Source organism: Micromys minutus (genome assembly GCF_963924665.1).
Source record: "Micromys minutus genome assembly, chromosome: 25".
Lineage (NCBI taxonomy): Eukaryota > Metazoa > Chordata > Mammalia > Rodentia > Muridae > Micromys > Micromys minutus.
The window spans coordinates 35,962,512-35,983,110 of NC_137960.1; the positions used below are offsets into that span (position 1 = coordinate 35,962,512).

At 44.8% G+C, this 20,599-nt stretch overlaps 1 protein-coding gene across 4 annotated transcripts in view; it reads right to left on the reverse strand.

The window, feature by feature from the left end:
• POPDC1 (popeye domain cAMP effector 1) overlaps positions 1–18,342 on the reverse strand; it is a 38,146-nt gene extending 19,804 nt beyond the window's left edge. Inside the window, exons 1-7 of one of the 4 annotated variants that reach the window (XM_080937824.1) lie at positions 18,215–18,342; positions 16,569–16,618; positions 15,144–15,380; positions 11,892–12,016; positions 8,832–9,019; positions 7,930–8,038; positions 337–504 (exon numbers count right to left, since the gene is read on the reverse strand). In XM_080937824.1, coding sequence (XP_080793950.1) covers positions 337–504; positions 7,930–8,038; positions 8,832–9,019; positions 11,892–12,016; positions 15,144–15,369 — 816 coding nt within the window. In that variant the 5' untranslated portion in view covers positions 15,370–15,380; positions 16,569–16,618; positions 18,215–18,342. Of the gene's footprint in view, positions 1–336; positions 505–7,929; positions 8,039–8,831; positions 9,020–11,891; positions 12,017–15,143; positions 15,381–16,568; positions 16,622–17,809 lie in introns of those variants that run through there. The other 3 variants (XM_080937825.1, XM_080937826.1, XM_080937827.1) reach the window with 3 other exon arrangements.
• Positions 18,343–20,599: the final 2,257 nt, after the last annotated feature.

Consider the following 20,599-nt stretch of genomic DNA (forward strand, 5'->3'; position numbering starts at 1 on the left):
TAAAATGTCAACTATTAGTCTTACTCCTGGAATATTGCCTCTCCACGCCTTCTCCACTCCCACACCCTCCCCATTCCCTGAGACTGCTTGAAGACGCTTGGAAAGGCCGGTGCCCCCATCCCATAAATGTTAGTCCATGACAGTTAGGTCAAGCTATGACAATGGATAGGAATTACCAGATATCCCTTCCTTGCCTTCAAGAAAGGACTTGCTAAAGAGTCTCTGAATTACAACTACCCCCTCGGGAGCTTATGAAAACTTCAAAAACGTAGTTAGTACAAATTCAGAAAAAAATATACATATTTATTAACTTCCCCCAATCAGAAAAGCACTTACTTTCTCATTTAAGGTGGGGTCATTCAGTGAGTACAGCTTATTTGTAATGTCTTTTCCTATAAGGTACCTAAAAATTTCATACAGGAAAGGCTCAGACTCCAGGAAGTAAGTCAGTCTTTCCCTTGACCAGCATAAAAACCTGCAGTTGTCGTCTGCGACAATGGTGACCTGTGGGGGAACAGACACACTTAGCAAAGCTAGACACGTCGTAGAGACATGGATCTATGCACATAAGTTACGAGTTGGTTAAACTGGCAGAAGACCAGGAGAAGCTAGCAGACACTACCATAGAAATGCCTGCCAAGCTGCACGGTGGTAGCTTAATCGCAGAACTTGAGAGTTTGGGGCCAGCCTGGTCTACAGAATGAGTTCCAGGACAGTATACAAAGAAATGCAAAACAAAGAAACAAAGAAACAAAGAAAAAAGGAAGAAAGGAAGGAAAAAATGAAGGAAGGAAGGAAGGAAGGAAGGAAAGAAAGAAAGAAAGAAAGAAAGAAAGAAAGAAAGAAAGAAAGAGAAGTAACTGTTATATCTGTTAAATTACCACACTCCATAAAATTATGTTTAAAGACAAGCAAACTCTAAGTTAAATCCAGGCGACTTCTCAGTTTTGTATTGCTTTGGTTTGTGTGATCTCAGGACAGAATAATGGACATTGTTTCAATACTGCTGTGGAATTTGCAATAGGATATTTATAAAAAAAAATATTTCTGTACCTGCCGTTGTCTACAATGAGGTTTAAAGACAGGCAGCGGTGGTTTGAGTATGTGGCCCACAGGAAGTGCCACTATTAGGAGCTATGACCGTGATGGAAGAATAGTCACTGAGGGGCTGGGCTCTGAGGTGCTTAAGTTCTGCCCAGTGCAGAAGAAATCCTCCTGGCTCCCTTAAGATCAAGATGCAGGGCTGGAGAGATGGCTCAGTGGTTAAGAGCCCTGACTGCTCTTCCAGAGGTCCCGAGTTCAATTCCCAGCAACCACATGGTGGCTCACAACCATCTGTAATGGGATCTGATGCCTTCTTCTGGTGTGTCTGAAGATAGCTACAGTGTATTCACATACATACAATAAATAAATCTTAAAAAAAAAAAAAAACAGATCAAGATGCAGAACTCTTAGCTCTTCCGGCGTCTTGTCTGCCTGCATGATGCCACGTATCCTGCCATGATGACAATGGACTGGACCTTTGAAACTCTAAGCCAGTCTCAATTAAATGTTGCCTTAATCATGGTGTCTCTTCATAGCAATGGAAACCCTGACTAAAACAAATGAACTCAGTGATGGAAGACAGGGAGAGAGGGGAAAGAGAACGAGAGAGTTCGTGAGTACGTGTATATGTCTGTATGTGTATACATGTGACTGTGTATGTATGTGTGTGTATACATATGTGTGAATGTGTGTGTATGTGTGTGTGTGGTGTGTATGTGTGTGAATGTGTGTATGTGTGTGAATATGTGTGTCTGGCTCTGAGAATCAAACCCAGGGTCAAGTAAATGTTTAATATTGAGGTAGCTGCTTGGCTTTGAGCTGCACCACTAGCACCTGAGATTTACTTTAGACTTGTAAAGTAAATTGTACATGAAAAACCTCTCACCCAGATGACTCATAAGCACACAATGAAAAAGAGTCAAAGGCCCAGGTAAGCTACTGATGAGAGCAGCTAGTGAGTGACCTCTGCCACGGGTTTCAAGGCTAGCTCCAAGGTAGCCTACTGAAATAGGTTCTCAAACTAGTACACAAGAGACACCACACCCTCCCATGTAAGTAGCACAAAATGAAAAGGCAGGGGTGGGCACTGTCACTGCACTAGAGAGCTCAAGAATTCTCCAACAAACCCCTTCTTCAGGCTATCAGGGTTTGGGATCCAGAAGCCTCTCTCCTCATGCAAATGTTCTTCAACAACCTGTATGTCATCTGATGGTCCTTCACAATGGCATACAAACCCTAACCACTAAACTTACCTGCTGACATATATGTGTGGATTCCTGAGCATGCTGACGCTGGGGCGCATGATTCTTTAGATCTGTCTGCCTGGCTTCAACGGAGTACTGGTCTACCTACACTCACACAAAAGAGCTTATAGACGAGCGAGCCCATGTACAGTTGACAGTGAAATCCATTTTACATCCTCAGCACTAAACCAGTGCCTGTCCCGGCAGGAGATTGATAAAAGCTTATTAAATTGGCAAGATATCTTACCTGAGACTCAGAACATATATTTCCAAAAGAGCTTTCTTTTTGGATGATTTAAGGACTTCAGGAGGACTTAAGTTTACCAAAAATAATAATGAAAAAACCCCAGCTTCCCAGGATTGTTAATCAACAGGCTGAAATTGGAGCTTTGGAAAATTAGAAGATTTAGCTACTTCCAAAAGTTGGTCAATGCTTGAAGAAAATTAGTCTGCATTTATTACGTCAGAAGAGGGTTTCATGAAAACCAAGCACACCTGGATTTAAGAAATGCAGCCATAACTTGTGAGACTCCACAAAGCACCCAGTGACACGCTTTATCAATGTACATTATGACAAAGGCCACTCGGCACTGGAGCTACAATAGTTAATAAGAAAGACAAGATCCAGGGCTGAAAAAATGGCTAAGTGATTAAAAACACTTGATGTTCTGCCTGGATGGCCAGAAACCAGAGGCTGGACAGCTCAGAGACCTAGAATAGAACCAAACATAACTGGAGAAGAAAAAGTCAATGAAATGACTCCTGATGATATTCTGCTATACTCGTAGACTAATGTCTAGCCTATTTGTCATCAGAGAGGTGTCATCCAACAACAAATGGGAGCAGATGCAAAGACTCACTGCCAAACACTAGGCAGGGCTGAGGGAACCCGACACAAGAGGGTCCACAAGAACATGGCCCACAGGATCAACTAAGCAGCTCTCATAGACGTTCAAGAGACTATGCCAACAATCACAGACCCTATGTGGGTCTGAGTCAGGTCTGGTTGTGTCGCTTGGTCTTCTTGTGGGACTCTTAACACTGGAGTGGGGCGGTGGGTGTCTCTGACTCTTTTGCCTGCTCTTGGGACCCCGTTCCTTCTACTGGGTTGTCTTGCCCAGCCTTGATATGAAGGTTTGTGCCTATTTTGTTTTGTAATTTGTTATGCTGGGTTTGGCTGATGACTGGGAGGTCTGCCCTTTTCAGAAGGGAAAGAGAGGAGGAATGGATCCGGGGAAGAGGGAGAGAGGATTGGGGGACTGAGAGGATTCGGGGGAGGGGCAACTGCAGCAGTGATGTAGTATATGAGAGAATAGGTAGAAAGGGAAGGAAAAGAAAGGAAGAAAGGATGGATAAGAAGGAAGGAAAGAAGAAAGGAAGGAAGGAGGAAATAAAGGAAGGAAGGAAGAAAGGAAGGAAGGAAGGAAGGAAGGAAGGAAACTGTTGCTCTTCTAAAGGACCCGAGTTCAGTTCCCATTGTCCACATCCATGACTTCAGTTCTGGAATGTCCTATTTGGCTTCCATGGGCACTCGCATGTACATGTGTACACACAGATACACATGCATTTTTAAGAATAGGATCCAAGAAGGCCAAGTATACTATCCTATGCCTGGAATGCTAGCATTCATGAGGCTAATGCAGAAGAATGAGGAAGCTGGAACCAGCCTGGGCTACACAGGGAGTGCCAGGCCAGGCTGAGCCCTATAATAAGATACTGTCTAAAAGAGGGATCTAGGGGAGCTGAAGGTTGGCTCAGTGGGTATGCCATGTAAGCATGAGTTCAAACCCTGGTGTCCACATAAATGTCTGGTGTAGCCCCAGACTGGTAACCCTAGCACCATAAAGGGCAGAAATAGGAGATCACTGGGCCTTGCTGGCCACTAGCCTAGGGGAGAGTCTGTCTTAAGGATACAAGTCAGAGTGACAGAGAAGGCCACATGGAGCCTCTGTGCATATGTGCAAAAATGCACACCTGCACACAAATACCACACATGTACACACAGCAAAATAAGGTGATTTTTTTTTTCAAAAGACAAGATCCTTGTTTTAAGAGTATGGCTGTTTTGTCTAAATGTATACCTGTGTGCTACAGGACCTGGTCCCATGGCAGCCAAAGAGAATATCAGATCTCTGGAAACTGAGTCATAGACCTTGTGAGCTACCACGTAGGAACTAGGAATTAAGCTGAAGTCCTTTTGAAGAGTGCTTTTAACACTAGCACCATCTCTCCAGCCTGAAGGTGCTCTTGTCTTTAAATCCAGTTAAATTGTAATGTCATTTATTTCACAAGAGTGCAGACATGTTTTTCTAATGCCTCTCCCTCCATGTCAGCAGAACTGATCTGCAGGTTCTGCAGCAATGGGGCATGTCACGGGCCATGGGTGAGCCACCGCCGCAGCCGCAGCATGTTTATTAGAAATGCTCCCTCAATACACAACAACTGTATAGGGAAAAAAGCATAACCACAGCACAGTACTTCTGTATTTTTCCACTGATACTGTAGACCCTGCCGACCGCGGTACAGGAAGAGTCTGATCTGCAGCCCTCCCCCGGCAGCAAGCGCTACAGGAGATGAACTTTAGCCTCCTCCGTCTGCCTGCAGCATTAGAATTACTAAGGTATTGACTAAGGGACGTTCTACACAGCCTTAAAGTCTTCCTCTTTCCCCCATGGTACACTTCATCAGCGCCCTGACCATAGAATGAGTTTAAACAAGTAACAGCCTCGGGTGGTGGTACATGCTAGCACTTGGAATGCTAAGGCAAGAGGACTGTCACTGGTTTGAGGACAACCTGGACTATACAGTGAGTTCAAGGGCAGCTTGGGCTACACAGTGAGACCACATGTCAAATAATAAATGAATGAATGAATGAATGAATGAATGAATAAATGAATGAATGAATGAATGAATGGATGAATGAATGAATGAATGGTTGAGGGTGTAGCTCAGCCTAGCATGCATAAAGCCATGGATCTGGTGCCCAGTTCCACATAGAGAATGAAATGTCACTACCTATGACCCCAAGAGATAGAAGCAGGAAGAGCCAAAGTTTATGGCGATCCTTTTTTTTTAAAAGATACATTTATTTATTTATTTATACACTGTAGCTGTCGTCAGGCACACCAGAAGAGGGCATCAGATCCCATTACAGATGTGGTTGCTGGGATCTGAACTCAGGACCTGTGGAAGAGCAGTCAGTGCTCTTACCCTCTAAGCCATCTCTCTCTCCAGCCTGTTCATGGATATCGTTGGTCAACCAGAATTCAAGGCCAGTCTGAGATGTGTGAAACTGTGTCTCAGACAAAGTAATCCAATGGACATACGTCCTTAGCAGAGTGCTCCCAGGGAAGGACCGGGTGCTCAGGAGGACCCCTGATGTGCAAGGCTATGAAAATACGATGGGACAGCTACTTTTCACCCAAGGATCTGACCACAGAAATGTTTTGTAAACAGCCAAAGGATGGCCTCTCGTGGGTTTATTCTGATGAAGTTGGCTCTAACTGTTCTAGGCACAGATTTGATGGCAGTGTAGCTTTTGGCTACTGGCAATCACAAAATACCACAAAATGACAAAATGCCACAGCGGGTGCCAAGGAAAGCTGGCGGAGATTAGCGAGGACAAATCCATGATCCCATGATGTTCTCACAATCTTTACACTACTTAGGAATAATCCTCAACTACTAAAGCCCAGCCCCCCTCCAAATCCCTGTTATTACAGGCAGTAACCTTTCCTTAGTTTACTTATAAACATAACTTAGAGGAACGGGAGTACATAGTTCTACACCTGGATTTTCAGGAATCCCTTGCGTCTCAAACAAAGGTTTAGTTTTCATCCTAAACTGAATCTTGGTCTCTTCAGGACGAAAAGTGACTAAGTTATTATCTGAAACCACCTATAAGGAAGTCAGCAGTAAGAGAAGTGGCTCTCTCCTGGCTCTTTAGCGGCTGTGATTAAACCCACTCCTCAATAGGAGCACACATCCCAGGATACAGATGACTGCCCCAGCAAAGTCAGAGCAGCGAGAATACAGCACCAGTGAGAACCATGTGCAGTCAGCATGGGACCAACACCGCATTGGTCAGAGTCTTGGTTATTGTTCTGTTGTGAGGAGACCCTGTGCCCAAGGCAGCTCTTAACACTGGAAATCATTTAATCGGGACTCGCTCACAGTCTTACAGGCTTAGTCCATTATGACCGTGACAAGGAATAGACAGGCATGGCACTAGAGCAGTAGCTGAGAGCTTCACACCCTGATTCACAGGGAGCAGAGAGAGGCAGACAGATAGACAGACACTCTGGGCCTGACCTGGGCTTTAGGAACCTCAAATCCCACTCATAGTAACATACCTTCTCCAACAAGGGCCACACCTCCTAATCCTTTCCAAACAGTTCCACTAACTGGGGACCAGGCATCCAAACATATGAACCTATGGTGGTCATTCTCATTCTAACCCCCACAGCCAGGGAGTTAAAAACAGGACTTCTAGTCAATGTGCCCAACTGTAACAAATTCTAAAACTTCCCAGGACATTTATGCAAGCAGAATGGTGGCAAGACAGGACTGAAAGTCTAGTGACATTTATGAAACCGCGCTTCCCCTTCATGTCCCATCTACAGCATCCCAAGTTGAATGGCACCCCAGACTGAATCTGCAAGAAGATTTTCCCAGCAAGGAGCACCAACAAGTCAAGTGAAGAAATTCTCAATTCCATGTCCTACCAAATATGTACTGTTTGCTAAAGCAGCCCTGTGCCCAGAATATTTCCTTGCTGCTATTTATCCAGAGACTTATGTTCTTGGCTACTTTCCTAAGAAGAACAAATAAAACAGGAGGCCTGGGGACATTTGAAAATAACCAGAACAAGCTGCAATACAATAGAGCAATTCTTCAAAAATAAAAAAAGAACTAAATGGAATAGCACTCGAACTGCTGATAGTATGAGGAATTTCCTCTCTGCTTTTAAACACCGTCACTATTCAAAAAGTAAAGCAATTAGAGGTTTTATGTTGTAAGTTCCCTACAGTAAAGCCACTGTGCTGTTCTCCCTAAGAAAAACAATCAATAATATGTTTAAGAACATGGATTATCTGCAAGTTATAGAGTTTTTCTTATAATAAAAATTGATTTTTAAAAACAAGAGTGTATTTTTATGTGAATTCTCGTTTGCCTGAGTGTAGCTTGTGCATCAAGTGCCTGCAATGCCTGCAGAAACCAGAAGAGGGCACCAGATCCTCAGAGTCACAGATGGTTGTGAGCTGCCATGTGGGAGCTGGGAAAGGAACCAAGGGCCTCCTGAAGCGCAGCCAGTAGTCTTAAGCAGGCCCCAAACCATAAAAATTTTAATGGAAGTATTACAGAATGACCAAGACGTTTTGAAAAATGAAATAGTAAGCAAACTCCCACCCCAGAAAGAACAGTGTTAGCAGGATGGCTAGATTAGAACACGGTGCTCCAGACTTCCACCTCTGTGCGCACAGACACCGCTGAGAGGTCTTATCTTTTTACGGCACACACTACACTATACAGCAGCGTGTCTATCTTCTATCTAAAAAAGAAATTATGGTCACTTTCCCAGTTTTGCTTGATTTGAACAAGACACAAAATTGTTTCAACCTTCTTCAAGGCCAAGTCATACCTGGAATTTTTCACCTTTGTGCATCTGCGTTGATCTGAATTCAGGAGAATCTATAAAGGCGCACGGGTAAATGTTATGCAGAAAATGTCCTCGATAGGAGACCTTCATTCTGGTAACAGAAGTCAAATGGTAACATATAGAATTTCACAGACACACACACAAAACCAAAGTAATTCTTTTCATCACCACAACATTATAGCAATAACGGAGTAGTCCTGGTTTTAAAGATTCCACAGGTAGTGGGTACAATTTAAAGCACTTCCAGAAACAGAAATATTTTTTTAAATGACATAAGAAAAAACAGCATCCATTATTAATCTAGACTGTGGTTTTCTAGAGCTGGAATGACTACGTAATTGTGCACTGCGGACATTAGAGAGGAAAAGGGAGGTTATTAATAACTATGTTTCAAGGCAGGACTGGTAATATTCAGTCATAGATCCAGACACTCAGGAGGCTGAAGCCCAGGAGTTTGAGACGTCATCTCAAACCACCATCAAAGAAACACAGTAAAAATTACACCCATGTAACATTTGTGACTCTCCACACAGCTGATCCAGATATGCTGCGGTATTCAAAAACTCAACATGTCACCTCTGCACTATGCGCAAGCTTCTGAAATTTAGTTTAAACACATTTCAACTTCGACTCGTTAACCTCAAGCAAAAAGTCAACATAATTCAAAAAGTATTCACTGCAGAAAAATTCGGTATCTATAAGATTTGGGGCCCTGGTGTCTGCCTACTGTTGGCACACTGCTCCACAGAAGCCCAAATTTAAGTCGCAGATTTGGCCTTCACCAACACAGTCATTGCTTCTTCCATTAGCTGGCAGCATTTCCTTCCCAGAGGCGGTAAAAGATGGTAGCCAACCCAGGAATTCCGACTTCCACACAGACTTACCTTCCCTTCAGAAGAATACTAAGACGCTCGTCAACTGAGGTTTTGTCCTCTGTTGCATAAACCTGGCCCCTTTTCAAGGTCTGGATCATACAAAACTGTCCAGTTAACCTTCTAAAGGAATCTGGAGGGACTCGGAGGGGCTCAAACAATCGTCGATAGACACCACCCAGCTCCTTTTCGATCTTGACCTGAAAGACAGCAACGCCATAATCCTGCACTAAAGCCGTCCCCAGACACTGACTCTTGAGGGCACAGTATGGATTTAAAAACGTAAACAAACGGGTGACACACCAGTGGTTCACTGTATGTGGTCAGAGGGGGTCTTGTAAATTTACACTCTACAAAGGAACCTTGAAGCTCAGAGTCCATTCCACACTTCTTTATACTGACCACGAAGCAACTGCTTGAGTTTGGGGGATGGGGGGGGCGTTGTCAGATCACACACCTTCCTGCCTTAGCAGCAGTACGCGTGTAAGACAAAATAACCTTAACTTATGATAGACGGTGAGGAAGTAAGAGTTGTTGTAAAAACAGACTTACAAAATGATGCACTGAGCACTTTCTAAAAATCTCCGGGTCATTATTTAATGCCTCAAGGCAGGGAAGCCAACCCTCAGTTTCACATTTACGCATGCATAAGCAAAGTACAAGGGGAGGGTGGAGCGCTTCGGATCCAAGGTCCATCCTAGCCTCAGATACACAGAACCGAGATCCCTCCAAAGAGTAAGGCTGGCTACCAGACAGTGTTAATTATCTTCCGTCACGTTCCCTCAGGACGGGGCCCGCCACAGGTCTGCACACACCAGTGTCTGGAAGCCACAGTAATTGGGTGAAAATCGCACTGCCCTGTGGATGAACTCTGACCCAGCGAAGGCTCCAACAGACCACAGATGCGTGGTGAGATCTACAGACATGGAGCGCAAAGTTCCCTTAGGGGACATCAAACAATCGGGAGCTGCTTCTACCTGACATTACTCTACTCTGCCCTACTGATTCTCTCCCATGACTGATTGATTTATCTACTGATCGACTGAAGTGACAGTCTGAGCAAACAGAACCAGGAGCCCAGCTGCATGTTCCTTCTGTGTTCCAATCATGTCAGCAATCACTGAAGCCCAGTGATGAACACAGGACCCGTTACTGGCTAGTAACACACGTCGTTGTCCCGCCCTTCCTTACACCTCAGATCAAGACTCCGTTTCTCCATGAGCTTGTCTGGAGTCTCTTCTTCGGAAGCATCTCTCTGTCAAGTTTCTTGGGGCACCTCTAGTGCACATGGGGTGACAGCAGCTTATGTGCAAGATCACCCTGTTGCTCCCAATTGTTGGCTGTCCCATAAGAGAATTAGCCTGCCTTACCTCCACCATTAGCAGGCTTGGGCATGTCCCGGCTTTGGCCAGTGAAATATGAGCTTTATGTGCATGCAGTGCCTATATCGGCCAAAAGAGGGCACTGCATCTCCTGGGCCTGGAGTTACAGAGGGATGGGAACTCCCATGTGGTGCTGGGAACTAAACCCGGATCTTCTACAAAAGCAGCTGGTGCTCCTAACCACTGAGGCACCTTCCAGTCCTTTGAGCAGATGTTTTAAAAGACATCGGGTGTTTTTTGACCTTCTGCAACTCCCCCTCCGCCATGAGAATTCAGAGGTCAAAGAGCCCATTGCTTTAGCAGAGACCCTGAAATGAGCAAGATGGTGGGCTAGAACCAGTGGTGCCAGGCAACAGAGAAAGTGGGTGAGAAGAGAAACCATTGCATCCTGGACATCTTTGGATTATGTTACACAGCCTAACCCAGAAAAAAAAACACCAACCAATGAGGGGCAGCAACCCAAACTGAGCTGTGTGAGAGACTACGGAATAGTGGGTTGTCCACAATACATAGCATCTGTGTTTCTGTGTGAGATTCCTCATTTCTAATCGTTTTCTACATTAAACAGAGAACTCGGATGAGCATTACTGTCTTAGGTCACTGAATGCTTGTGCTTAGGACAGTGGGGAGCATGGATGTCTAGGTTTCTAGGAACTGAGCTGTTACCTACTTTGTTTCTAGGTTTATGCTTTGGGGGGTTATGCTGTTTTAGGTTTGGCTTTTTTCATTATTATTTTCTTCTCTTCTCTTCTCTCTCCCCCTCACTCTCTTCCTTCCTTCCTTTTTTTTTTCTTTAAATTTAAAGATGGGACCCCATCACAGCTCCAACCTGACTCTAAGCTCACTAGACTGGCCTTGATCTCCACCTGCCCAAAGGAATGCTGGGATCACTGTCCTCCACCTGCCCTAGGGAATGCTGGGATCACTGTCCTCCACCTGCCCTAGGGAATGCTGGGATCACTGTCCTCCACCTGCCCTAGGGAATGCTGGGATCACTGTCCTCCACCTGCCCTAGGGAATGCTGGGATCACTGACCTCCACCTGTCCCAGGGAATGCTGGGATCACTGACCTCCACCTGCCCCAGGGAATGCTGGGATCACTGACCTCCACCTGCCCCAGGGAGTGCTGGGATCACAGGGGTGTGCCACTACACTCAGACTCACTCTGTTACTAAGAAAACACAGTATGAGAAGCCAGGGTTCCAAATAAAAAGTTAAAAGTATGAACATTCAGTTCATAAGCCACCAAAAGTGCTGATTTCTTCATGTAGTTTAAGCTCAAAAAAGATAATAACCATTATATTAAGAAAACAGAATGATCCACTTGCAAATCATTAGTATGAAATGGAAGATGCCCATCAGTAATTTTATAATTAAGCAAAGATATTCCCAAATGATATCTGACTATCACCAGACCGGGAAATAGTCACATAATAGGCCTAAAAAAAAAAGACAGAATTAGTCATGTTTTTCACGTTCCAGTGAGTCAAAGTTTTGAAAATTCATTTGTTAGATGAATTTCACAGATTCCAAATGTTTGTCTCTCGGGCACTTACCCAGAAAGCTCAATATTCTGAATATCTGAGGGGGAGCAAGGCTGTCAGGTGCCCACATGCAAGTCTAAATGAAGTACTTTTAAAAGCTTTCATATTTAAAGTCACTTTCTTATTTTAAAAGTTTTAGTAGTTACCGGTCTTTTCTTGTACAAAAGGTATGAAAGATGCAAAATATTGATTCCCAAGAACACCGAGTTCCAGATCATCACATCCAAGGCACAGCGGTAGAGCGCGGCCCAGACGACATAAAGAGTGCATCCTGTTGAGGAACAGTCAACATATTAGGTCCTCAAAACAGACTCAGCAAACAGCTTAACATGATCCTCCTGCTAGAGTCAAACACATTTTAGAAATATGTAAGTTGGATACCACATTTTCATTTGAGTTTATTACTAAAAACACACCTCAAGCCAAAATACAGGTTTTGCTATTTCTACAGAAACAATATTTTTGTTTGTTTGTTTGTTTGTTTTCCAAGACAGGTCTCACTCTGTATCTCTGGATGTCCTGAAACTCACTGTGTAGACCAGGCTGACTTTGAACTCACAGAAACTTGCCTATTTCTGCCTCCTGAGTACTGAAACTAAAGGAATGTAGGTAAGAGTATTTTTTTAAGTGGAAAAAAAAGCCACCATAGTTCACCAGCTAAAGAAAACCATGGCTGAGATTTAATACTGCCTTAAGGTTTTCACATAGCTTCAGCTGAAATAAGCCTACTAGCTGTACAAACCTATACTGAAGGCAATGCGTTTCTCATCTTATTAAAGTCCTTGAAGGGGTTTATAATCACTATAATAGGCTTAAATGAAACTCATCCAACCATCTGCCTCCTCACAGGCAATATTTTGAAATTTGAAACACACACACACACACACACACACCACAACACATACACAACACCCCCCATACAACACATACAAACAACACACACATACACACTACATACTCACAACACAGCATACACACACATACACATAACACGACACAGCAAGCACACATACAAAATGCAACATAAAAATATATACACGTTCCCCAGATAACATCCCACACAACACCCCACATACACAGATACGCTATATACTCACAACACGCACACCAAAACACATACAAAGCACAGCACATACATCTCCCACATATGCATCCCACATGCACACACACACACACACACACACACACGCACACACAATACAACACATACATATAAAACACAGCATACATACACACATATACATACCATACACACAGCACAACACACATAAAACACAGCATACATATACACATATACATACCATACATATACACACACAGCACAGCACACATATACACGTTTCTTACCACATACGTGTGCACGCACACAGCTCAACACACAGCACACACACGCTTTCTTTTGTTCTCACTATTTCATTCTGCAGAACCTCACCTGGAGTGTGGAGACTGCCTACAGTAATGTCAGCTGTGTTACACCCCTAGCTCTACAATTTGTCGTTTTCTGAGAGTGTCTCCCTTTGTGCCTGGGCTATCCTTAACTCCAGATCTTTGTGCCTCAGCCTCGTAGTCACTGGGATTACAGCCATGCAGGTGCATAGCCTGTATGATGATGTACACCTAGATGAGGGTACAATTTTGGGTATGTTTAAAAAAGCAACATTATATAAAAAAATATGTCTCCATTTATGATCGTTTATTTAACCGAAGCTTAAGGCAAAGCAAGGGAAAGAATGTCACGGTTTCAGGCAACACTGAAGAAGTGTTTTCCAAAAGGTTTCTACAAACTTACAAACCGAGCAGTGGGGAACGGCCATATTGAACTGTAGTTATTATAAAGTTTGAAACGCCTAGCCAGGCACAGTGGCACACCCTTAATCGCAGCGCTTGGAAAGCCGAGGCAGGTGGATCTTTTGTGAGTTTGAGGCCAACCCAGTCTATAAAGTGAGACTCGACCCCGCTCTAATTTTTTAAACCTCATTATTTGATAAGCAACTATGTGCTGTGTTGCATTGTGCGTGTTCATGATTGGTGGAACTAAATGTCCTATTGACTTTGGTGCTTTGAGACCAGGGTTCACGTAGCTCAGGGCTCATGTTGATCCATTCGACAACTGGCCTCTTCCTGTACTTTCTCTTCAACTCTCCCGCTTTGTATCTTTATTTTCTACGTTCTTAGTTGAAGATGATCACTAGGTACAGACTTACAGATTCATATTCACATGAAAGCAAACCTGTCCCCCTTAGACGTTAGCTTTGTGCAGTGCTGGCCTTCATACCAGTGCAACGTCTGAACAAATCCGACCCCTTCACTTCCTGGGCCTCGGTTCCCTTATTTATGGTTGACATTATCAGGCTGAGTAGATGCTTTCTGGCACACTTTACTTAAAGCTTGGGGTAAGGGTCGTCCTCCAACTGTCTCCATGCTCCTGCAGTGGTTAATGGTGTGAAAGTCAAGCGGAAGTCCTGACAGCTGGCGCCTAGCCGCCCTTAAGTCTCCTGCCAGTTTTTATACGTTTCAAGCACCAAAACCCCGGCCTTCCTTGGCACAGCGCTTACGCTTCTTCTCTGTTGTGCCCTTCTCCAGGTGACTCCATGCTAACATTTAAGAGAAACTCTGGTCATCTCTCCAAAGCCAGTGGCACTGCCATAGGGGACCTTGCCTTTGATTCCCACAGAGACTGTCACCTGCCCTGCACATCTGACACCCGACACAGTGGCAGACCGTCTGCTTTTTGGTCTTTGTCGGATGTTTTACGACAAAAAAAAAAAAAAAAATGCACCTAAACAAATGGAGAAGCGGGGAGGAAAATCCCATGACAAATGTGTTAATAACCACTAGATAAAACAGTAGATTCTATTGTTTAATATTTTAATGTGAGTAAACTTGACATTTTCAATCAGTTGATAGAGCCAAAATATTCCTATTACTCACATTTTATATATAAGTTACACTTGAATTATTGCACGTTGGAATTGATTTTATTGCCAAGTAGTTTTTTCAAATCATAGTGGTTGAGACAACACAGGTTTACTCTGAGCCGGGCACTATCCTAATATACATCTACTTAATTCTCACATGAACCCAGAAGGTGGCTTTATTTTCCCCTTCTTTGATGCAAGGGGAAACTAGAAGGACAGAAAATTAAAATCATTGGCTCAAGTCACAAAGTTAGCAAGCAGCAGAATTAGGACTGAGATCACACACTCCGGCACCAACATCTACATGCTTGCACATGAACGGGTTTTCTGACACACAGAACCTGAACAGGACTGCTGACCGAATAACAAAGACTCACGTTTCTTGCACGCTATACACCTGATAAAGGTGCCCTAAGTTCCCAATGCGAAATCCATCTGACGCCAATTGCACACACGTTACCCCACAGGTAGCTGACTCACCTGCAGACAGCATCACTCTGAGCAGTATCATATGGAAGTGAAGAGCGGTGGGAATTAGCAAGCCAACTGCAAAGCAAGCGTTGGCTACGTGGAAAACCAGATGGTGAATCTCTCGCCAGTTTTCACAGGTGGTCGCATTGGAAGGCACGGGTGTGAGACTTTCTAACTCGGACACAAAACCTACTACAGTTGATGGTGCCAGTGGGCTGGACTCCGTATAGTTCATGTTGAGAAGTTCTACAAAGACAAACACACAGACAGTCATAAATGGGGATTTCATCTCTCAAATGCGCCAAAATTGTTTTTGTATGAATTACAGGTTGGTAGAGTTTTGTGGTACTTATCAGGTACATAAACTTCAGTCCAGACACAAAGTATATCTTTTCCCTATCTGTCAAAATGATCCCCCATTTGTCTCATAAAGAAATGAACCATCTCAGAGAGTTCATGATGATTCCAACAGATGCTCGTATGTTTAGGAAAGAAGCGGCTACTTGAAGAGGGTGAGAATCACCAACATGCATGGGACACAGCATTCGCCACAGCATAATGAACTTCTGCTAGTCACACTTAAGACCCAAACTATTCCCACCGAAGACCCGATCCAAGCACAGGGAACATTTGTAAAAAGCTGGTTTCCTGAAAAGAACACCCTCATATTAATTACTTAAAAGGTTAAGATATGTAGAGGGTTCTATTTCGTGCCATGTGCCTACATATGCCACATATGTGGGTATAATCATATACAATGCTAGCATATACATGCGTGTAAATAAGTTATACAGCACTTAAAATTCTTTTATTCTCCAGCATAGGCTTCTATATTCCTCACATAATTCTAGTTGGTAGCATTTCACAAATTAAAAAGTAGCAAATGCACAATTTATATGTAGAAGGGTTCACAAATATACACTTGGATGTTTAATATTAAGCAAATACACTTAAAACAATATACATTTTTACACATATTTATATAAATCATAACACAAGGTAACACTCCTCCCTGTCTATTATTATCCATTCTGGGTCTCTGTTCCCCATGCACAACAACCTTCATTTTTAATTACACAAATCTGGTCCCTGAAAAAAACCATGCGGGTTTACAGACTACATGAGTTAATCTATTTCATATTTTAGCCAAAATACCTTTAAATTTAATTTAGAAATATAAACATATTTGAAATAAAGAGAATCACATTTTAACATAATATTTTAAGTGGTATAAGAATAGGTGTGAACATCTTGAAAGGACATTGGACAAGTATATGTGGATGAATTCTGTATTTCTTAAAATGACAAACATTTATATGTGAGTTATGAAGTGAGTTGAGGCAAAGTTTACTTTTGTGCCATTTGATTTTTGGTGCTGATCACACGCAGGGCTTTAAACGGGACAAGGGAGCACTCCACCACTGAGACACATACCCACCCTAAACAGTTCGCAAATAGTAACAGTTGACTTAAGTATTGATTTTCTGCAAAAAGAAAAAAAGTTGAGAATTCAACTACTTTCCAAACGTCTTAATAAAAAATATAAGCTTGCTATGATGGGCTAGTTCCAAGACCCCAAAAGTGAGCATGAGTCTCCTGCCTGTGTCCTGTTGTCATAGCTACCCAATGTCCTGTAGGAGGCAGGGATAATCTGTTCTCACTACACACTTCCAAGGCCCCGTAGATAATGTCACCGAGGAAGAGCCTGAGACTAAAACATAACACGTGTGTAAAAACCATTTTTCACTCATCCTTGATTGCACTGAGTCAGCTTCTACACCACAAGCCACCAGGAAGCCACATAAACCAGCCAAAGTCGCCTTCCTCCTTAATCTGCGCCCCACCCCCAAACTCCCGCCCCGTCCCGCCCCTTGTACTAGAGACAGCTGAACTATGTGGTCTTAAAAACTCGGTCGGGTTGTGATGTTCTAAAGCAGATTTCTGTACTAAATTAATCGACACAAACACACCCCCTCACATTTCATCTATGTTACCTCCAGATCTGCTATAACCCACTTTCAGGCTTTAGAAGTGGCAATAAAAGTTTAGATTTCTGGTCAAAGGAAATTGGCAGGAAAACTATAATCTGCCTCAAAACCAGAAAATATTGATAGCCATTAAAACGCATTACACGTGTGAATTTATTTCTACAGGCTGTTTGCTGGGGATGGTCCCCTTCCAACTCACAGGTCCTGGGGATACAACCCAGACTGTCATGCTTGCGGGGTAGTTCCTTTACTGGCTGGGCATTCTCACCAGCCCCAAGGGCCAGTTTTAACTGTAGGATTATTGTAAAAACATACTTTGACGCGCTACACTTATTAAAAATACGCAAATTTTATACGCAGCTGTAGGTATATAGGTACATATATTGCTGTGGAATGCTTCTTACCTGGCATAAATCAGTTAATTTTTTTCGATGTTCAATGATTTAATCTAACGGTCTGCTTGATCACTACTTAATGGGTTTAAGTGGCCTACAGCGAACTGCCCTATACGGAGAATGAACGGTGGATCTAAATGAAGGTTAGCTTACTGTGTGAATTTGTAGACTGTCAAAACCAAAACGTCATCCTTCTCATCAGATCCTCCACGTCTAATCCCCCAAATGACTCACTGTAGTAAAATCGTGCCCATCTACTGGTTTTCAAATAGGCGTCCGCAAGTCTACATACCTGACCGAGGAAGCAAGCTAACGTTAAACCTTGACCAAATTCAACAAAACCGAAGAGGACCAGCCGATGAGCAAAACCTCCCGAGGAGACTCAATCCACTGGTATTTTCCCGGACTCGGCGCGCACCTCCGGCGGCCCGCAGCCCGGAGCGGCTCGAGGCGGCGGGTTTGTGGGATCGGTCTGGCACCCACCCGTTTCTCCGGGGCGCGGGCCGGTGGGGAGGACCCGTGGCTCCGGGCCCACTGCCCTCCGGACCCGGGGACCGGCTCGCCCCGATCTCTCAACAGCGTCGGCGTCCAAGGCTCCGCGGCCCGCCGAAGGGCGGCTGCAAGGACGGCGCGCCGCAAGTTGCTCGGCCGCTCGGTGCCCAACTTTCCCGCGCGGTCTGGCGCTCCGGCTCCTTACCTTGCGCGTCCGGGGGCCGAGCGGCGGCGGCGCGCGCAAAGTTTGGGACGGAGGCGGCGGGGAGCGGCGGCGGCTGGACCGGCTCGCGGCGGGTCCCCGGGCGGCGCGGCCCCGGCCGGCTCCCCGCTCGCGAACGCTTTGACTAAAATAGGCATCGCGGCGGCCGGCTGGGGCGCACGGCGCACGCGCCGCCCGAGGTCGCCCCCCGCGGGCGGAGCCCCGCGCCCCGCAGACCCGCCGCCCGGCCCGCCGCGTGCGCGCGCCCCGGATCCCGCGCTTCCATGTTTGGGCACGAGTGGGGACGCGCGCACGTGGGTCGCCTCCCTCCCTTCCCACCGCTGGAAAGGGCAGGGGAGTGGGGACAGACCCGCGGAGAGCTGCCCCGGGCTCGGAGGGCGCTCTTGCGCCACCATGCCTGGCAACCCAGCCTGACTCAAGGTCCCGGAGACCCCACCTACAAGCCACCCGGCTGGATTTCAAAGAAGCGAGTTTAAGTGCTTACATTTGGGACCAGAAATTGAAAAAAAAAATGGGATATGGACATATGCTCCAATCAGTATTTATACTGGACAAGGTAAGAAATACATGAAAGATCACAGGAATGAAAAGTAATGAAGGCTATAGGACAAGTAGGAAGCTTAGCCACCATGTGTCCACTGTGTGACAGAGAATGCAGTCCTGTGGGATCAAAGGACAAAACAGAGTCCCACCCCCTCTGTGTCGAGACGCATAGAGAGGGAGGTGCACGTTGGTCCAGTCTCCCTAGTAGAGAGCACGCCTGCTGTTCCAGAGTCAAGTAGTACCAAGTTTCTATCTGTCTGCTCCAGCTGGCTCTGGGGTTCATGGCTTGGCTTGGTCCCAGCATTATCGAACCTTTCAGACCTTTAAAGAGGAGATGTCTCCGCAGTAAAGTGCTCACCAGTGCCAAGCCTGAGTATTCGGTTCAGCAAAGCTGGATGCAACAGCCTAAAACCTGTTATGCCGTCTGCGTATCCTTGGGGACATGGGAGTATCTCTGGAAGCTTCCATGCAGAACAGAAAAACGACATCTCAAAGAAGGCGGAAGGACTACCTGAGAGGTTTTCCTCCTTCCTCCAGCTCAAGCTGAGCTTGCTCTCAAATCCTCTTCCCATCTCACCTTCATGCCCATACCCACTCTTCTCCCATGCTCTCCTCTCTCTCCTCTTCCTCTCTTCATGGCTGTATGCCCCAGGGCACGTGGAGGAACCATCAGCCTCGTCTTTTGAGTCTCCCATTAGCCTGAAAGTCCTCTATTAGGCTAGTCTGGCTGCCTCAGGGAGCCTGCCTGTCACAGCCTCGCCAGAACTGGGATTACAAACCAAACCTCCACAGCCTGCTTTTAAACATGGATTTGAGGGATCAAACTCTCTTCAAACTCCCATCTTCCTGCTTCTGCAGCAAGGACTTTACTAACTGAACCATGTCTCCAGCCCCCTAGGGTTGTGTTGAGGGTTAAATTTCATCGCACCTACAAAGGTTTTAGAATGGTATTAATGCAAATTCTGGGTTAGTTTAATTTTCTTTACATTGTCTGAAACTGGTTTTCAGCAGTAACTATTCAATCAGTTAGTTTCTAGATGTTCCATCTGCCATTTTGGTTCCCACAATTAAATACATTAGAGGTATGAGTGTCTATCACCATAAATGAACAACTTCCCTGTGTGCCTGTTCATTTGGAGAATGGCTTGTTATATGAGAACTGGAATTAGCCTATATTCATAGGACTGGGGTAGTGCAGGTTTGGCCATTAAAGTGTTGTACAAGCAAGAGGAACAAAATTCCGATCCCTTCGAAACCCAGGCAAATCTTGGGAGGATCTCTCTTTAATTCCACCATCAGAAGGCAAAGGGGATGCTCAGAGCAAGCATCCAGTGAGACTAGCCACATGGAGAACCTCTGGGTTCTACCCTCTAATATTAAAAGATTTATTTATTATTTTTATTTGTATGTATGTGTCTATGTTTGCTGTACAATTCCTGTACTGGTGCCCTCAGAGACTAATGGGTGTCAGATCACCTAGTGTCTCAGTTAGGGTTTTACTGCTGTGAAGAGACACTGTGACCAAGACAACTCTTATAAAGGACGACATTTAATTCAGGCTGGCTTACTGGTTCAGAGGTTTAGTCCATTATCACCATGGCAGGAAGCATGGCAGCATCCAGGCAGACATGGTGCTGGAAGAGCCGAGAGTTCTATATCTTGATCTATAGGCTGCCACAGGAAACTCCTTTCTGCACTGGGCAGAGCCTGAGCATCAGAGTTCTCGAAGCCCACCTAACCACTGACAAGTTTCCTCTAGGAGGGCCACATTTGTTCCAACAAAGCCACACTCCTAATAGTGCCACTTTCCATGGGTCAAGTGTA